The sequence below is a fragment of the Dendrobates tinctorius genome, unplaced genomic scaffold (genome assembly GCF_039654945.1).
Source record: "Dendrobates tinctorius isolate UK_male_01 unplaced genomic scaffold, ASM3965494v1 ptg000084l, whole genome shotgun sequence".
Classification (NCBI taxonomy): domain Eukaryota; kingdom Metazoa; phylum Chordata; class Amphibia; order Anura; family Dendrobatidae; genus Dendrobates; species Dendrobates tinctorius.
Window position 1 is genome coordinate 25,980,176 of NW_027361752.1, and position 21,538 is coordinate 26,001,713.

General features: G+C 39.4%; 1 protein-coding gene across 1 annotated transcript in view; it reads right to left on the reverse strand.

Moving 5' to 3' along the window:
* The window catches only part of TMPRSS15 (transmembrane serine protease 15), a 473,521-nt gene that overhangs the window by 35,977 nt on the left and 416,006 nt on the right, over positions 1–21,538 (reverse strand). The window contains exons 19-20 of the mRNA XM_073584497.1: positions 17,928–18,023; positions 1,608–1,657 (exon numbers count right to left, since the gene is read on the reverse strand). Coding sequence (XP_073440598.1) covers positions 1,608–1,657; positions 17,928–18,023 — 146 coding nt within the window. The remainder of the gene's footprint in view (positions 1–1,607; positions 1,658–17,927; positions 18,024–21,538) is intronic.

Here is a 21,538-nt window from a genome sequence, read left to right on the forward strand (position 1 = left end):
CTGCTTCAACTGAATGCAAAGTGCTCTTTAAAGACAGGAGTGAAATGATATTTGGTTTTACTCTCTGTCTTTGGCTAAATCACATCGATCTGGAGGAAGTCAGTGCTGCTCTCTCACTTCCTCTGGATGTAAGAGGGGGTACCCCCCCAAAAAAGAGAATTACTTATTTACATTTTTTATTCAAGTTAACATCTTTAAAACATTAAGCCCCTTCAAAATACTGTTCATTAGATGATAAGCACTATTCCCAATGGTTTTCGATTGTTCATAATAACATTTTTAATATTCTTCTGAACTAATGCTGTTAGAAAGGTTGTCCACTACATTTTATAATGTCCCCATCGATTTAAACCTTGTAAATAAGTCTTCTTTAAATACATGTTCCTGCCATATATACCTCTGAGCGGCATTATTGCTGATCGCTCAGTCCGCATCACGTGACCCCGGCTGCAGCTGCCGATGACATCCGCTGATGTCATGTCAAGTTCCGGAATCCCTTCATACAGCCAGTCGTGAACCAGTTGCAGGCACACTTCCTGATTGACTGGGCTGTAGGTGGAGATTCACCACATGTCACAGCCCAGTATCTACCGAGGGCTTTCCCTCTCTCCTCTGCTTTCATTGGCCACAAGGGCGTGCTGGATACTGGGCTGTTATGTGCCCACAGCCCAGTCAATCGGAGGGATGCCTGCAACTGAGTCATGCCTGGCTGCATGAACGGATTCCAGAAATTGACATGACATCAGTGGATGTGGACTGAATGGTCAGCAATAGAGCTGCTCAGAGGCACATATGGCAGCACTATGTAGTTACAAAAATTCTTAGTTACATGGTTTAAATCGATGAGGGCATTATAAAAGGTAGTGGACAACCTCTTTAAGTGCCTCCACCAATTTTTTGTTAACCTCTTCTACGTCCTTAAAATGCTTTCCCTTTAGATTTTTCTTCATTCTTGGGAATAAGAAGAAGTCGCAGGGGGTTAGGTCAGGTGAGTAAGAGTGGTGACCCTGATTTTTAGGGGGTTCCCCCTTGTATGTGATTTATGCATAGAGTGAAACTGACTGGCCACAGGGATTGCGTGACATTTTATTTTTTTATTTATTTATTTTACTCACTTATATAGCGCCATTAATTCCACAGCACTTTACAGACATTATAATCACTGTCCCCATTGGGACACACAATTTAGATTCCCTATCAGTATGTATTTGTAGTGTGGGAGGGAATTGTAGAACCCAGAAGAAACACATTCAAATATGGGAAGAACATACAAACGTTTTGCAGATGTTGTCCCTGGTGGGATTTGAATCAAGGATGGCAATGCTGCAAAGCTGCAGTGCTAACCACTGAACCATCATACAGTGCTAACCACTGAGCCAACCTGCTGCACCATAACAACATTATGAGATCCCCCAGAGAGTCAGTGACGACACCTCTGGAAAACTGGAGGTGAGCATAAGTGTTATTATTATTCAAGGAGGAAGCATAAAGTTTCAGAAGGGGTTGTCCAAGTATTGGCCAGTCCCTTTAATAACAAGTTAGTGGTGGATGGGTACCTAAAGTCCACACATGCATGCAAAGTTAACATGTAGGTAAATAAGACTGACCTCTGGGGTTGCATTCCAGGTATATGATGTTATGGTTGGAGCAAGAGTCACTGTAATAGAAAAATAATAAGAACATGTTACTATCCGCTCGCGAATGAAGTGTCATTATTCCTCACTTCAGTAAACATCTATTTATTTCTTGATGTTGCGTTCCACGTTTTATCATCCAATACAGCAAAATGCGAATGTTTACCAAGCCACTCGCTGTCTTGTGTTCAGCCGCTTTGCTTAATGTGTTCTTCTTTTTCACTTCTTTTGTATTAAAATAAATCATAAAGACAAAATACAAGAAACTGGAGAACAGAAGAAAGACGCAAACAAGCAATTGAAGTACTTTAAAAACTCGGCACATTGATGTGGTGATGTTCTGAAGCCACCGGGAATTACAAGAATTGAAAAAAGATTTTTTTTCGGTTGTGTTTCTGAAAACTGAATATAATATAAAATATATGATTTAAAGTATCTCCATGTCCTTAAGTATTAGTTATTTTTTCCTTTTGGCCTTATTCTTCCTTCTTGCTTATTCTGAACAACTTCTGAATTTCCAAACGAAATTCAAAATTGCGGCATGCTCCATCAGATGGGGTCCCATGGGCTTCATTTAAGGCTCTAGGCAAACAGTTCTAGGTCCATGAGCACTTAGGGTGCCATCACACTAAACTATGCACCAGCGATCCCGACAATGATACGACCTTGTCAGGATCGCTGGTGCATCACTACATGATCACTGGTGAGCTGTCAAACAGGCAGACTCACCAGCGATCGGGACCAGCGAGGACGCTGGTATCCAAGGTAAATATCGGTTAACTAAGCGAGCGTGTCACTTAGTTACCCGATGTGTATCTTGGATACCAGTGTGCTTGCGCGAGAACGCAGGTATCCAAGATACACAGCGGGTAACTAAGTGACGCGCGCGCTTGGTTACCCGATATTTACCTTAGATACCAGCTCCCAGCATCTGCTTAGGCCTGTTTCACACTTCCATTTTTGACCATCAGTCAAAATCCTCCGTTTTTGCAAAAAACGGATCCGCCATTTTTTTTGGAGGATCCGTTTTTTTCCCCATTGATTTGCATTACCGGCGGATCTTGATGGATGGCCATCCGTTGGACCCGTTTTTTTGCGAATCTGTCAATTTTTTTGCGTCTGCCGAGATGCCTGTACGGACCATGTAACGTTTTTTGTGCTGCAGGATCCGCACAAAAAACGTTACATGGTCCGTACAGGCATCTCGGCAGACGCTAAAAAATCACATCAGTTAACAACGGATCCGCTTTCCGCCATTTTGGCGGATTTTAACTGACGCAAAAAAAACTGATGTGTGAAACAGGCCTTAGAGTGCTGGGAGCCTCGCTGATCATTAGCTCCCACTGCCACGTGCAGCAATGTGCGCTGGCCAGGGGGAGACCAACGATCAAAAAATGGACCAGGACATTGCTGCACGATCAGCGATACCCGGCGGGGGGGCGGTCGCTGATGCATATCACACACAGTGAGATCGCTGGGGAGATCACTGTGGCGTCACAAAATCAGCGATCTCGCTGTGTGATGGGCCTTTACACTCAACGCATTATCTGATGAGTAGTTATAAATGCAGCGATTGAGAAAAAAATATATAAAAATATACAAAAAAAGATATAAAATGTATTTAAAAGCACCCTAGAATTAAAAAAAAAAAAACAAAGTATGGTCCTTTTTAGTGCAATGCGTCCACAGAACCCTGTGCTTACATTTGTATGGATTTCGTAGATCTCAGACTCTCTTTATTAACCTTTAATTAGTCGCGTGGGGTCCACAGGTGAGTTTGTTTCGCCATATTTCAGCAAATATGGAATGTATGTAACCGTTTGTTTCATTAGCTTCCTAGCTATGTGAGATATATAAAGTGTGTAGTTCATATGCCAAATAGTTACTTGTTTTTTCATAGTACATAAGCAGATATTTAAATTTTGTTGATTCCTAAAAATGTTATATTATCTTTAGCAAAGATCTTGTACATTAAGTTGCTAAATAAAGTAAAAATATAATGCAAAAAGTCTTCTTTTAATGTATGTTGCTTATTTTTCAATATAAAAGCTGGGGTCCTTAGTAAAGTTCAACTATTTTCATTTAGGAAGCAAAATGGCTGTAAAACAGTGTTATCATTAATATTACTACAATTAATATGTCTGCTAAAGTGCCTTTAATTCCATCAAGGACATAAAGGTTAAAGGGAATCTGTCACCCCTTTTTTCAAATATGAGCTGCTGGCACCGACATCAGGGGCTTATCTACAGCATTCTGTAATGCTGTAGATAAGCCCCATATGTAACCTGAAAGAAAAGAAAAAAGTTCAATAATTCTCACCGGGGGGTGGGGGGGCAGTCCGGTCCGATAGGTGTCGCGGTCCGGCGCTTCCAATCTTCATACGATGCCGTCCTCTTCTTTCCTTCCCATTGTGGCTCCTGCGCAGGCGCACTGCTCTGCCCTGTTGAGGTGAGAGCAGAAAACTGCAGTGCGCAGGCGCTGGACCTCTCCCAGCACCTGCGCACTGCAGGACTCTGCTCTTCCCTCAACAGGGCAGAGCAGTGCACCTGCGTCAGAGCCATGACAGGAAGGAAAGAAGAGGACAGCATTGTATGAAGATGGGAGGCGCCGGACCGGACCGTGACACCCATCGGACCGGACCGCCGCCCCCCCAGAGAGTATAATCTAACTCTTTTTTCTTATCTTTCAGGTTACATCGGGGGCTTTTCTACCGCATTATAGAATGCGGTAGATAAGCCCCTGATGTCAGTGCCAGCAGCTCATATTTGAAAGAAGGGGTGACAGATTCCCTTTAAAGAAGCCCTCCTCCCATCAAAGATGTTTTTCCTCTTAATACATCTCAGTCATCATATTATATAGCACTGTGTACTTACAATTTCTCATTTTGCTTTTTTACCCAGCCAATTCCTTTCTTTACTCTAATTAACAGGTAGAAATGGAAAATGAGCAAATGTAAGTGCACAGTGCTGTATAACATGATGACTGCAATATATTAAGAGGATAAACATTCTGATGGGATGGGAAGAGGATGAGTGCTTCTTTAAGTTTTCTAACCATCTCCAAATTATTGGTGACAAATCAGCTACTGCTGTTCTGGAAACAATGTTTTGGAACCTAAGTAAAGGCCTCCTAGTGATCAATTGCTCATAGATTCTTCAACATGTTGTAAAAATCTCTTATTTACAAAAACTGAGCTCATCCGGGGAGTGTAGACCGTACAGGCTAATCTTGCATTCAGGTAGTAAAACCAACCAGCCTTATGAGCAGCTTTACACTACAGATCTATCTCTACTTCATCTGTACGTATGAATTTACTGATGTTTCTTGCGAGACGCCATCTGAAATGAAACGCTTTATTACATTGGCCACTAGAGATCAGTAGATCCTAAAGAATTGTCTGCGTTATGGCTCGATATTAGAGCAGCTTACATAGAGGTTAAACTACAGCACCATGCAAAGCATGTATTGTATTCCCCCATGGATTGAAAATACTGCAATGCTATTGCAGAACAGAAAGTAAGCGCAGAAGGCGAAAAGAAAGCAACAGTAATCAATAGGCTGTTCACACATTCACGAGAGTCTGCGCCAGGGGCTTCCCATTGTGAAAAAAAATATATTAATTAAATGGGTTAAAGCCTAAATATAAAACAGCCATTATAACACTAAAACATAAATAATAATAATAATCGTAAAATAGGTTTAAAAAAGTAATACATTGCATAAAAGAGATGAGATTTTCTACAGCAGCTGAAATCTGTGTGACTTTGAAGCTTCTATACATCGATAATACAACTAAGTAGAATGAAGAATTTGCCATGTCTCGAGATAGTGTCTTCGGCAGCATTAGTCGGGGAATTTGATTCCGCTAACACAATTTGTTGTGTTAATCTCCTCCTTTTTCTCTCTTATCAGCACATAATTGAGCTAAATGGAAATAGCAGTACAGCTCCTAAACTTAATACACACATCATCTTAACAAAATCAATTTTTTGTAATAAACGGAGCACTTGCCTCTTTCTCGCCGAGGCCACGTGAAAGCCGTCGGATTTCAGTGAACAATAGCTTCTAAATCGAAATTCGACAAGTTTGTCATGCTGATCTAGATGGGCAGGTTTCCATGGAGACAGATAAAGCAACTATTTCCCTATCTAGAGTACGTTTTCGTCTTTAAAAAGAAAAAAAAAATGCTGATCCGTTGAACAAATGATAGATTAAATTACTAGAGGACGAAAGATAAAAGGCTTCATGCTCAAGATTTTCAACTCAGTTAGCTGATAATATAGTAAGTCATAAAAAAGTTTTATATCCTATCGTATAGAACATGCATAGAGCAAATCTTATTTGGTTTTTATTGGACAGAGTTATAGTCAGAGAATACAAAGATCTAAAGGTCTTAAATATATATAAAAATATATAAAAAAACAGAACATTTTATAAACAATGAAAATGCTCCAAATGACCAACTCTTTGGAAAAACCACCCTCTTAACCAGATCTGATATCGGGCAACAGAATATAAGTTTCATACTTTATTGTGGATACTAATAAGAGTTTTCTATGCCTCTGAATGGAATTTTTCATTAAAAACTAATCAATTAACCAATAAATCACTGAGTCCAAAAAATAGTGAACATAGAGTAAATAATTTATGATGTCACAAATCTTTAATGTTATTAGAAAAATATAAAGACTTTGATCCCTTGACAAACTTGTCTGAAAATCCATCAATATTCCATGACATCCCAACATAATGGTGTAATTTGAAGCTCACGGGCTCCGATCTCCAACATTGCCCCCCAGCTATTTCAATTCTTTAATATTAATAGTCGTTTCATTTGAGCCAAAGGCAGGTATGGACTGGGGTTGAAATTCAGCCCTGGCATTTGAAATCACACAGGCCCATGTTGTTCCCATCCCTGAGCACCAGATGGGATATATTACTATTACCCTGGGTGGAGGAAAGCAAGATTTTCTACAAGACCAATATTTCTAATGATGCCTGTGGCCACTGGGGAAAGTGACAGAGTCAGTTACTGTGCTCTGTCACAACTCTTAACAGTATGGGTGTCATGAGACCACCAATTCTGCTAACATAGCAGACAAGGTGGTCCATGACCAGACAGGCCCTTTTGGCACTTGCCAGAAATGGCAGATGACCAGTCTGGTCCTGGCGAAGGGACCTTTTGGGTCATCTAGGCTCTGGGGTCCTGATATATGTCTTGATCAGCTCCAATACAGTATGTGGATACCCAAGGATTCTCCTGTAAATATTGTTTATCCAGGGATGATTGTCTTTAATTTGCTTCAATGGTAAGAAGGTTTGTGGAGTCATATATTGATTGTCACATGCAGAATTATGTATATACAGTGGGGAAAATAAGTACCATATTTGATACACTGCCGATTTTGCAAGTTTTCGCACCTACAAAGAATGGAGAGGTTTGTCACTTTTATTGTAGGTGCACTTCAACTGTGGGAGACAGAATCTAAAAATAAAAACCTGAAAATCATATTGTTTGAATTCTACATAATTAAATTACACTTTTTTTTTGCATGAAATAAGTATTTGATCACTTAACAGCCAGCAAGAATTCTGTGTCTCACAGACCTGTTAGTTTTTCTTTAAGATGCCATCATTTTTGAACTCATGTATAAAAGACACCTGTCCACACACTCAATCACAGTCCAACCTCAGCCACCATTGCCAATACCAAAGAGCTGTATAAGGACACCAGGGACAAAATTGTAGAGCTGCACAAGGCTGGTATGGGTTACAGGACAATAGTCTAGCAGCTTGGTGAGAAGGCAACAACTGATGGCACAATTATTCGAAAATGGAAGAAACACAAGATTTCTGTTAATCCTCCTCGATTTCTGTACCAAATATTAAGCTGAGTTTTTCTATTGTATCAAAATCTAATTTTATAATTATTATTATTAACCTATACATCATACATCATTTTTTTAAGGTTCTGTCTCTCACAATTAAAGTGTACCTATGAATAAAATTGCAGACCTCTCCATTCTTTGTAATTGGGAAAATTAGCGAAATTGGCAGTGTATCAAATATTTATTTTCTGCACTGTCATTTTAAGTACTGCGTTGAGTTTGCTCTGCTGATTTTTATGTTTGAGAAGTTTGGTGAATAATAAGGCAATCTAAGGACAAGTCAATATTCAGTGGGGTTGTGATATGATACATTTCCACATAGAGTCCCCACATTCACATTCAGGAGAGGTTTTTGGACTGTTAGGCTGTCATCCCGTATCAGGCGGACAGGACACACTCCATTAGGCATAAGCTTTCCCGGGACTTTCACCTCCTATGAACGCTACTTCTATCTGTCATGGTCACGTGTGTCAGGACGCAGATGATGTCGCAAGGCGAACCCATACACACGTGACCCTGGATACACCGCCTCCAGTGGGGCGAATTTAAATAATAAAACGTGCAGGTGGATACGCCACCTCCACCTGGCGAATTTGGGAATTACACGTTATACATACAATCTGGAAACCCCGCCTCCAGAAAGGCGAATTTAAATAATAAAGGGGGAACCTGGGAAACTTTAACAATGGTGGGCCCTGCGATAGGGAATGGGGAAAAGGAGACCTCCTGCACTCCCCTGAGCCAGTGTCCCTACACTCCTCACATTCCCTAAACAGGCTCCGCACCTGTCGCCGCACGCGTACCTTAACGCCCTTGCTCGCCCTGAGCCTAAACCCTCACTAGGGAATGGGTCAGTGCGGAGACTAATCCCACCACTGCACTAATAACACACATGAGGAAAGAGACAATACAGGGGAAACACCACTTATCTTTGCTCTGTTGCGTGCGCTCCTAGCAACAGAGCCCACCACCTGTGTGCATCTTCTCCTCCACCCTGATCCATCACATAACTGGATCCGTCACATCGTGCAGCCTGGGAGCAGAGTCCACCACCACTTGCAGCAGTCCAGTACACAGAGTCCCAAGATGAGTCCAGCCTCTGCCAAGAATCCCAAGCATGCTCGAGTCCAGTTCTCAGCAACCAAGTCGAACATGCTGAGTGCAACTCTCTTCCTAGTCGCCACTCCTCTAAGCCATGCCCGCACTTCCCGCCGACACCACAAACTGCGACTCCACCAAGCCATGCCAGTCCTTCCTGCAGACACCATTAGCTGGCACTCATCCTCTCTGGCTGACTGCGCAGGACTCCTATCCCGCTCCATCCTTCCACCAGGCTCTCCAACAACTCAGAAAGAAATATCACCAGCCGTGAGTGAACCCCCTAAGCACACCTTTATAGGGAGTCACACCTGATCCCTAATTAAGTGAACATTAACCTAAACCTATGGTGCGATACCGCTAACCACCACCGGGGACAGTCAAAACACCTTTGAACTCAACCAAAGTAAAAAAAGTTCACTTTGTGCTTTTAATACCGCCAGATCCAACACTGGATCATGACACTATCTCCTTATAAGTGAGAGTTTTTGAAAAAGACCAGTCGTGGTCGAAGCGTCAAATCTCAGCCTCTTCGTCCGCAAGTCTTATGTCTCACCCATTCCAATGCACCTGGTGATGCTTGTTTAAAAAGAAAAAGAAAAAAAATAATAAAGAAATACTTATGTTTGCACCATTATCTTCTGAGTGCGGCTGATACTCTACTATATATTGGATTTTGTGTTCAGCCAGCACCATTCGTCTTTAAGACAGAGTGCACATCATTCTCTTAATATTATAGATAGATTCTTGGACTTCTCATTTGCATTCTGTAAGATGATATTTGCAGTCGATGTTTATCCCCCAGAAGTGAGTACTGTGCTGAATGTGCACCTTGGTCCTAGCCTAATCTGTGAAATTAACATGAACCAAAGAAGCATAAAGCTCAGACCTTGGATGTATATTATGGAGTGACAGCTCTTCCCAGATAACAGATGCTGGAAAAAAAATAGGGAATGTTGGATTTCAGGTGGGAGAAGAGGAAAATTTTTCCAGCTCATTTTCCAAAAATGAAATATCCAAAGTAGTTCATGCCTTGTGATGTTCTCATAGATGATGCACAGCAATGGATATTATTCAGATGGTGGAAGCCATGAAATAATTACATAATTAGGAGAAAAGCAAGTTCTAGTAGACATCTTCAAAGATTAAAAAAACCCTGAATCCTTTATTTCAAAAAATTAAAATCCAACATGATAAAAAAGCATCAAGTAAAAAGTCATAGCCTGCTGTTCTTACATGTTTCAAACTGATTCTATAAAATATCGTTAGCCGTGACTAAGAAGCATTCAATAATGTTGGCACGAAATGTGTAGGATCAGAAGTTTATTTTTTCTAACTGGATTTTTTTTTTTATCATGTTGGATTTAAACATCTTTGATCCATCTGTTCTTAAGGTACATATCCTGCCTCTAGAGATGTCTAGCAGTGAATAGGTAGGTAGCCAAGGCTTAACGGGTTGTCCGGCCTTTGACTACAATTCTGCAATCAATTTATGTGACTTTAGACTTGTGAATCGCCACATCATGTGCACTGCATGCTGTGATGAGTCTTCAGTTCCAGCACCAGGAGCGGACAGTCAAGTGCATCTTGCGTACTTCCTGCCACATTCCGACTAAACTTGTCTGACCTTGATCAATACGCTTGCAATGAGCATGGCTGTGGTCTTCTAGTTGGCATGCGACCATAAGGATGCATATTTGTGGTCACGCACCAGCAGTCCCCGATGGCTGCATCGGAGAATCCTCACAGTGTGCATGATGTGAGGACTCACAAATTTGCAGTCACGTAGAGTGACTGCAAACCAGTAGTCCAAGTCTGGACAATCCTTTTAAAGAAGCACTTCCATTTATATTTTTTTTATTGTGTGTATAGGCGCTTTAATATAGTCACTCTCTCTGCGATCCAGCACTGTTCTGCTCCTCTTCGGAGTGAAGCCACTTCTCCGAACACTGTCCAGATTACACTGCACTCTGTGTGATCCCAAAGTGACGTTTACAATGTGAATTTATGGAGTGTCAGAATGAGGCTCCATAGACTTACATGGTCAAAGAGACTTCCATATAGAAAATAGACTGATCCAGATAGTCGCAAATGTGGTGACTTCACTGAGAAGAGAAGTAGATTGGCGGTGGATCCTGGAGAGGGCAGCAATAAGTGAGTATATTACTATACTCAGACTACATTACATGCACCTATACACACAATAAAACAATATAGATGGGATTGCTTCTTTAATGGTGGCTCAGTGGTTAGCACTGCTGCCTTGCAGCGTTGGGGTCCTGGTTTCAAATCTCACCCAGGACAACATCTCCAAGGAGTTTGTATGTTCTCCCTGTGTTTGCCTGGGGCCTGGGTTTCCTCCGGGTCCTCCGATTTCTTCCCTCACTCCAAAGACATACTGATAGGGAATTAGATGGTGAGCCCCATCGGGGACAGTGATGATGTCTGTAAAGCGCTGTGGAATTAATGGTGCTATGTATATGAGTAAAATAAATCAATAAATAAGTAATGATGTGTGTGAGGAGCTAAAGCTAGCTGGTCTGGCCCAATCCTATAGAAGAGCTACTGTAGCACAAATTACTGACAAAGTTAATGCTGGTTATGACAGAACCTTATAGAAACCTTATTTATGTGCAAGTATAAATCAAAGCAGCCACCCACTCATACATGATAGGTGTGTAATTAAATGTCTATCAGTATTTTACTGCTGCCTCAATCTAGTTTTATGGCTTCTGAGTGTGGCAATTCTAGACATTTGGATCAGTAAGTTTGGACTCGTTCTGAATATTTATATCTGATCTCAATTCCAGTATTGTGTTTTACGCTACACATGACATCATGGGTACATATCAGATCCACAGACAGGATAGAATATGTTACTGAGTAAGCGGCAGTCAATTGTCGACACCTGGCTATAAATTGTGCAAATTAAATCATGTAGAGGAAGGGGAACGAGGGAAAAATCACCGTACCAATGGGACTTCAAGAATTATTGAAGGCATTGTTGTTTGATCCTGTCAATTAAATAATCATTATATGTTACTATGAAATGGTAGAAATTTATAAAAGATTAAGCCGTGTATCTGCACATAAAGGATTCACTGTGCAGCAGGATATTCATCCTGATATATCATTTTTTCTATGAGCTGGACTTATTTAACAAAAATTTGTAAGTCCCCATAAATATTAGTCATTGGGATCCACCTTTATAATGTAACTGAGACTAATCACGGAATTCACACAGCTTTATGCAGCTGAGATATCAGAAAAAGGAAGCTAGGGCTATGTGCAGGCGGAGGGTTCTAGAAGCGCTCAAAAACTAAGAATTTTTTTGAGCCGAACCTGCTTAAGGATATGTGCACACATTGCGGATGCTGTTTTCCAGCGGAATTGATGCGGATTACTTGTGGGTTTTCTGCAGATTTGATGTGGATTTAAGTGCATTTTTGCTGTGAGGATTTCTCTAAACTCTACCCTCAAGGAAGTAGAGAGAGAGAGAGAGAATTTTATATACCAGACTGGAAAACGCAGCTGCGGATCCGCAAAAACAATTCACATGCTTCGTTAGATAAACCGCAGCAAATCTGCGCAGAATTTTCCGCAGCATGTGCACAGCGGATTTCATTTTCCATAGGTTTACATGGTACTGTACACCGCTGGAAAACCGCTTCGGATCTGCAGGGCCAAATCCGCTATAGATCCGCAGCTAAATCCGCAACGTGTGCACATACCCTTAGGAAATTTTTTGGAGGAGTTTTTCATTTCCTGAAGCTTTTCCCGCTTTTAAAAATTACTACTTTTTGACTATAAGATACTTCAGGGAACTTTCCTTTTCTTTGGAGCTTCGTAGTCTGTTTTACTTAATGGGTGCAGAAATGATGCAGAAAATCTGCAACATCAATATTTCACCAAAGGCTCATCATGAGAAAACTAAAAACACATGGACTATTTCATTCTACATATAGATGGAGTCATAAAACGTCCATCCTAATGTCACTATACAGCCACTCAGACCTAGATTTTCAAAAAAAGTACATCAGCCTCCTCAGGTCTAAGGTAAGTGTTTAATAATGTATGCTGTTTGCATCATGAAATATAGTGATTGATCCACTTTAAGGGTATGTGCACACGTTGTGGATTCTGCTGCGGATTTTTCCACGCGGACTTGCGTTTTACCCTCGGATTTAGTGCTGATTTCCTGAGGATTTTCTGCAGATTTTACGCGGATTTCCCCTGCGTTTTTACACCTGCAGATTTCTATAATGGAGCAGGTGTAAAACCGCTGCAGATTCCGCACAAAGAATTGACATTCTGCAGATTCAAATCTGCAGCAAATCTGCACGGAAAAATCCACAGCATGTGCACCGCGGTTTTTGTTTTACATTGAATATAATGGTACTGTACACCGCAGGAGAATCTGCTGCAGATCCGCAGGGCCAAATCTGCTGCAGATCCACAGCAGAATCCACAACGTGTGCACATACCCTAAGGCTACATGCCACATGCTGAGGTTTTCAAGCAGAAGACGCTTCAAGAAAATGACAGTATTGTTTTCCCTGAAGCATGATTTTATGTCTTCTCTTCGTCTGCCTTTGGCGATAGATTTGCTGTTTGTTTTTTCTACTAGTATGTTTGAAACAGTGAGCGTTTTTCAAGCGGAAGTTTTTGGAAACCTATAACTATTAAAAGGAATCTGCCAGCAGGTTTTTGCTATTTAATCTAATCAGCATGTTGTAAGGGTTAAAACACAGATTTCAAAGATGCCTCTCTTATCAACATGTGTTCTATTGTTTATTTGCCGTGATTGTTTTAGCACCAATAACTTATAATTGCTGGGAGACAGCAGTGCATGTCTGATAGTCTGACTCCAGCCCCTTCTGTGATAAGCAGCTCACTGTCTATAGACATTGTGAATAGAGAACCTGGTGTGGGTGGGGAAAGAATACTCAGATCTGCTGCATTGCTAAATCTAAACACTATGTTTCAGAACAGCTGCACCCAGTAAACTAAGTCAAGTGATAATCTAAAAATATGTTTCTTAATGCTGGGCAAAGACACTATATCGGTGCTGGAATCAGATAGATATCCTTAAGTTTTGTGTCAGGATAAATTGAATGAAGCCAAGATGGAGTAGGATTATGGTTGCATTCTTGAAATGAGGAAATGTATGCCAGTCAAATTAAATTCTTCTTTTTGAGAATACAGATATTTGTAAATTTGCTATAGGCAGATTCAGCAAAATGATGGCCAGTTGATCGCCACTTCACTGAACTGCAAACAGCTGAAGACAGTTTTAAAAAAGTACTTACCTCACAGCACATCTTTTTGGCCCATCTGCTGATCTTTTAATGGTCCTCAGAGAGGCCTCTATTTTCCCTCTCCATGAGCCGCATCTCCCGGTCTGTTCACTGTAGACCAAAACTTTAAGCCATGACCAGGCCTTGAAGATCACTGCTTGTTGTGGTTACATGCATGAGACACAAATCGATCTCTGAGGTCTTGTCGAGGCTGTCCTGAAGTGAAGAAGTGGAAAATGCAACAGAGGAAAAAAGTGGACCATCTTGTCATAAGAGCCTCTTTTTTTCAGCTGACAGAGCTCCAAGCTGTCATTTCTATTATGAGCCTTTTTTGTAAAATGTAAGTTGTGCTATATACCTGTCCAGGGTATTCCAGTCCAAGATTCCATCTCCTGGACATACTGCCCTCTGTGGTGGTCCACATCGGGTTTTGCAAGTTGTCCTAAGTGCATCAATGACATGACCTGTGTCTTCAGATTTTGTTTCAAGACTCTTGCTTGATATTCCTCACCTCCGGTGCACATCGTGCTAACCTGCTTTTTCCTTGATGGCTTCATTCCATCCTTCCTGTTGCTCCTAAGACTCCTGAGTGTACCACATCCTTGATCCTCACGTGACATCCTGCCAGCTGCACTGATGCCCGGGACCATGTACCCACCAGGATCTGCAGTTTAGTGGATCCACTTCACAAAGTGAAGTTGGTCATCGTTTTCCCCACTTGTTCCTTTTCACATAAAACCATTTAATTTTTCTATTAGTGTTTGTTTTCGGAGATGATCTTTGCGTGAACAATTGAAATTCACTAGAGGAACCATTGAAAATGTTTTTTTGTATAGTCACCCATCTATTTATAGATAATTACACATGTAAATGAATTAAAAAAGTTAACCAATCTACAAGCCTGAGATATGCAGACAATAAAATATGCAAATATGTCATATTCAGAGATTCTTCCCTCATCCCATTGTTTAGGAGTAATAAGCTTGGATCGGCAGCATTGTTCCTGAGCACGCACATGCAGTGGGAAGGCATGTTATAGTAACATGTCGAATGTAAGAAATGATTAGATCTGAAATGAGTTAGATTATGTTTGCACTAATAATATATCACAGAAGTATGTCACATCTAAAGGGAGACAATTAAATAATGGATTCATGATGCAGAAAAGAAATAGAGAACCCTTATTGTTATTAAAATTGTGCAATATATTATTGGAGATATTGATATTTAAAACAAATGCTAAAGGTTAATTAACCTTTTAAAATCTAGGCCTTTAATGGCTGCAAAGGCTTTAATGACCAACCATTTTTTCTTCTTATTTTTTTTGTTATTTTTCAACAGCCAAACTATTTATTTATTGATTTATTTATTATTATCTATTATTTGTATGCTTTTTTTATGTGCAATGAATTGTACAAATTTTTAGCACTGTTTTGGGCTTACAAAGGAATCACAATGAGTGTAGAAGTACATCATCTACCGTACACTTTCAAAATATTTGAACGAGGCCTGCAAGTTTTTGCATTCACGGGTCTATGGATGTCTGCATAACAATCTTTATATTTTGTTCCTGACTTCAACTATACTTTTAAAATATTTGAATGAGGCCTATCAGTTGTTGGACAAATCTATGGACAAATTGATGATCCTCCTTATAATTTTTTTCTAGCTTTGCACTGTGTACAGAGCTTTTATGTGTATAGGAGTACCATAGCTACACTTTTTCACAATATTTGAATGGAGCATCTCAGTTGGTGCCTTTAAGAGTGTATGGATGGCCCTGCTTGTAATTTTTGGGGGGCTTTGCACTGTGTGCAGATCTTTTATGAGTGTAGGAGTGCTACACCTACCGCAACTACACTTTGTTTACAATATTTGAATGAAGTGCTACAGTTGGTGCCTTCAAGGGTGTATAGGTGACCCTTTTAAAGTTTTGCAGACTTTGCACTTTGTGCAGAGCTTTTATGAGTGTAGGAGTACTACAACTACACTTTGTTCACAATATTTGAATGAGGCCCTTCAGTCGGTGCCTTCGTGGGTGTATGGATGACACTGCTTGTAATTTTTGGAAGGCTTTGCACTTAGTGCATAGCCTTTATGAGTCTAGGAGTACCACTATATGACAATTTGAACAGAATATGTATGAGGGCCTCTTTTATTTCTAATACAGGGTATATTTCAGTCCCTCTTCCATCTAGTTTTTGGCACTTCTTGCTTCCTTCATAAATTACTCTGGAATTTCCAAAAATTTTACATTTGGTTTACTTAAATTTTTAATTTTTTTAAAATTCTTTTAAAATTTATCCTGATATACAAGTCATTATACAGGAGAGAATGTTTCCTAACATTTTTTTTCCTTTAAGCTCCAATTTCTCTTTGATTTTGAATATTTTATTGTCAGTACTTAAAGTGGAGTAAAAGAATGACACCCTTGTTCTCAGCAGTAATTTGGGAGTCACTGCTGATGCCTCAAGGGGTCTTCTCCATGTTGTTTTCCATCCATTCAGCACTTTTTACATCGATTTCAACATTTTCAATAGTTAAAGTAAGGAACACAATTGACATTATCATTTAACAAAATAATTAAGATCTTATGTATTCTCTTAGAAATGAAAGGATGAGAAATTATTAAAGAAGGTTTCTAGTTCAGACGTCTTTTGCAAAAAAAATTAAGTGTTGGAGGAATAGACTTTTGGGAGCCATGCAACTACTTGATATTTTTTCGACTGAAAATAATAGCCATGAAATAAACCTACTTCAATCCATACCATAATGTATGTATCCCAACAGTATCACATTTTTTGGTTGTGCGACGTTAACCCTCAAATTTTCCCAACCAGCAAATATATCAACTATCATCCCAGTCACTTCCAATACTGACCACCCACCTTCTCACTGCCTCAGAAACACTGGAGAACGGGCATATGCCAATCAAATTTATTCTTCAAAGTGCTATTAAGAAATATAAAAATCTGCATTTTGTGTAAGTGTAGGTGCCCTTACTGTCCATTAGTAGTGACATGTCTTGGCTTTAGAGTAGATGCTTGATGGCAAAAAGCTTCGCTAGTCATGTTATATGCACTCAGAAAAAAAGTGTAAGGCTAGTTTCACACTAGCGTTTTTTAGCGATGCGCTTCGTGCGCAATAGAATCGAGTATAAAAAGCGCATCATGCATTTTGCATGCGTTTGCTTTTTTAGGCGCATGTGTTTTAACCAGTTTCTAGCCATGTTAACTCTTAAAACGCATGCGATTTTAAATGCAGGTGTGCGCATGTCCATGCGCATGCCTGCGTTCCCATAGACTGTAATGTGATTTTTTTTGTGCATTCCATGCGCAAGCGTGCGCATGCGGTTTTTTTAGGCAGGTCGGACGGACCAAAAAGGCAACAGGTTGCGTCCAGCGCACCTAGGCGCACACAACAAAAAACGCATGCGCATGAAAGCGCTTACAAACGCGTGCAAACGCTAGACCATGCGCCCCCATGTTAAAGATAGAGGCACAGGATGCATGCACATGGATGCGCACAAAGCACAGCGCTAAAAAACGCTAGTGTGAAACCAGCCTAAAGCATGCGAAAAAAAGGATAATACAGAAGCAAACAGCATTTATGGCTTATACAGAGTTCATTATTTTCAGGATAAAAATGCATACTTTTTGTTAATAGATGAAATCTTTTCACAGTGAGTGACCATACTGCTACATGACCTATACATTTAAATAGTCACATTAATAATGCAATAATAGAACATCTCCTAAAAGAAGACACTTGGTGACCCCACATCTAAAGACATCTTGTTTAAGGAGAGAACAAAAGAAAAAGCATTAAAGCATTAAAAATTTAGGGTCAAAATGGCCACAGCAGGATTCAGTTTCTTGAAAGGAAAGTAAAACTATACCAGGAAAATACTATTTAAAACGAAATTAAAGAGTGTTTTGTTCAATATTGTTGATAATATATTTGAATTTATATACTTAAAACATAACATGGCAAAAGTGTTCAGTTCCTACCTGGGTTGAAAGCTTAGACTGCCATCAAGTGCCTCAGTTAATTTTACATAAGTCAAATTTCCACTCGTCTGTACAGTAGCTGTCGTTTTCACATTCCTGCAAAGAAGTGTTAATTTTGTCAACCCAATCTGAAAATCATATTATTGAAAATAATGATATTAATAATGAGTCAACAAATTAATTTAAAAAGGTTTATCCATTTTTGCAATATGCTTTTTTTTTTCATAGTTAGAGATTAGTGAGTGGCTTCTAAATGAATCATACTCGTTATGAATTTCAAGAAAAAATTGGATTCTCCAGAATCCAACATTTTTGAAATTTGATTTGTGCAAAGTCCAGAAAAATGGAGGCCAATATTATGCTTAGTGGAGAAGAGCAAAAAAGTAGCAAAGAAGCTCGGATATAGAAAATGGTAGACGGTATACGACAGAAAAGAGAAGATAGAGACAGAGGAACCTATTGAATAATGTTTGTGAAAAGTAGAGGTATGGGGAGAAAAAAGGAGTGGTGAGTATTAGATATTTTTTAATCCCTCCCCAACTGGTTGTGTTCTCACTAAGCGTATTTGATGAAAATTGAAACTTCTTGGCCAAATTCAAGCAAATCAACCCAGTTTGAATATCTTCAAATTTGCTCCTCTCTATTAGACGGTCATGGATGCCATCTAAGAAGCAAACTTCCATGAACATCATTTATCTTAAATGAAAGAGAAATGCATAAAAAGTGGCCAAATCTCAATTAATTTGAATAAAGAAGACAGTCACTTGAATATTTTTCTTCTGATAACTGACTGTCCAAGGGATATTGATCAGGCATTTATTCCATAACTGTGTCAGATGGGAGTGTCCTTAATAACCTAATCCAAAAGACAGTTCTCCCGAGGAGCAGAAGAAAAAGCAATCTGCATAGCAGAGAATACATAATTGATTTAATTAAGTAAAAAATAAAAAAAGGAGACTAAAAAAGCAAGTGATAGGAGGAATTGTATCAAAGGTTCCACTTCAAGGCACCAAATCTTCAAATTGCTGCGGGTACCATCAGTAAAACCAAAATCTTTTCTTTCACCATAAGCTATGACTATTTTTTTTTAAAACTTACCTAAAATCAACAGTGGGAAATTTTTTAACACCTAAGACCAACCGGGCTGCCATAAAAAATGGTATTTCCCAATAGTTTATCAGTTCCTGAGAAGTCATTCAGTTTGTCCAGCAAAGCTTCAAGATAAAGGCGTAAGGCCTCAATGCAATCTCATGGACTCTATCCTTTTATGTTAATATTAAAATATTGATGTCCTATCTTGTCCAAAAAAATTGGTGCTTGAATTTAACTGCTACATCTGTATACCTCTGTATGTGAGGAGGAGAGAACAACTAGGTGGATATAATAAAAGTATCACTTTATCAATTCATTATCAAAAAGTACAATATATAGAGAAACAATAAATATAAGCAGTAAAAGACCATAGCAAGATAATCCAGATAAACCACAGGGAAGTAGCAGTGCCCTATCATGCGTACAAACAGTGTAAGATCGTAGGGTTAAATAGAAATGCTAGTGCCTGACTTGCTTCATGCATGTGGGAGAACTCCAAGCAGCAGTCCATAAAGGAAGTTCCCCTTGATAAAGTGGTGCATCCAGCACGCGAAACGCGCAGTGGGGCGTTCCATACCCGGCTCAGGGTTGCCTGCAGTGTCCCCCAGACTTTGGTGAGTTTCCTGCCTTCTGGTCCTATTCGTTTCATTGACGGTTTTGTCCATACGTTACTTCCTTTATGGACTGCTGAATTATTTCCACAGTCTCTTTATACACTGTTTTCTATGACTAGAAAGGTGAGTAACTCCGTTAATACTTTAATTGCTTTACAGATTTTTGATTTATACTGTGTTTTCATATGCATTCATGAATAATGTTCATTTAAAACATTTGCTAATTTCTTGTCACCAGAGACCAATGCTTTGTGGGGAATCAAATGGCTGCTATACAGAAAGAACTAAGCTTTTTAATTTCAAGGACAACCAGCAGAATTTTAAAAGCAACTATATAAACAAATTGTGAAAACAATGTGAAGTAAGTAATTATCAGTATGAAACCAGTATTGCAAAGTATTTACAAAGTTACTTAGCATTTTATGTAGATTTCAACTGTGTCAGATAGTTGGAAGCAGAAAAATACCTTAAAGACTTTGACTAGAGATGATAGAATTTTTCTTTAATATCCACAAATTTGAAAAACAACAAGAAAAGATTTGTTCAGAATTGATTCGCTGTGAGTCACAATACTGCAGAGCCTCCAATTTCCCTTAAAAGACCTGTGTAACACTCTGCAATCTCATATGACTGTATCCAACCCCTTTCAAGCTCTTTAATACAAACACAGTCTTAGTAATGACAAAGAGACCTCATCTTAGAAATGGGTGGTAACTAGAGTTGAGCGACTTTGGTCGGATCGGGTTTCATGAAACAAAGTTTGTTTCAGATGAAACTGGTCCGACTAGGGCAAAAAAAGTCGGAGTTTCGTCCGAAACCCGACCCCAATGCAAGTCAATGGGGAATAAAAGTCGGCATTGAGCGGAAGACATTCATCCACTCAATGCCGACTTTTATTCCCCATTGACTTGCATTGGGGTCGGGTTTCGGATGAAACTCCGACTTTTTTTGCCCTAGTCGGACCAGTTTCATCTGACACAAATTTTGTTTCATGAAACCCGATCCGACCAAAGTCGCTCAACTCTAATGGTAACCATTAGCAACCAATAGCCTATTTAAAAACACAGCATTGACAGATTTTTCTTTTTTTTTTTTATAAAAAATGGTTGAAAAATTTTCCCTCTTAATCATTTGTAATTAGACAGAGCGTTCTCTGCAGAATGCTGACTGATGGTGTCGCTGTCAGAGGTAACATTTTCCTGCTGTGGCTGAGATATATACCATAATGCCTTCCACTTGCTACCTGCTAACACTGTTGCGAATTGTGGCTTGAATTAGCTAGTACTTCTGCCTAGAAGACAAGTGCAAGTAGTCGTGATTCTTCTTCTGCTGCTACCAGCTCTCATATTTTTAGCCATGGTATGTTTTTTATTTCTTTTATACCACCCCATCCATTTCAAACGCAACTTTTTCTTTTACCATAAATTTATTCAACAATACAATTTATTTTTGACAATTGTCAACCCCAATTATTCAACCCTTGCCTTAAAAGGTAGCAAGAAATGCAAGATAGATAGGTATACGCACAGGAGGAAAAACATAGCAATGGTCTCAGTATAGGTGTGATGTGAATGCTTGTTGTACTGGATAAGTAAAAAGTGTGTAAAAACAGTCATCCACAATCAAATGCCAGCATTTAAAAAATCATTTACCCCATAATGAAGTGACAAGAAAAACTAAGTAGGTTCAAGGCAAATAAGTCAGCACCTGCAACAGGGTACTGTATTGGTCAGGCATGTACAGATGTAAAATTTTAAAAGTAAATCAAAAGTAAAAAAAAAATGGCCTCTTACATACACATTTTGTCAGGTAGATAGTCCAAGTTAAATATCAGGGAAAAAATATTTTTGTACTTTTAAAAGACAAATATTCCTCTCTTTACAAAAAGGACTGCACAATATAAAA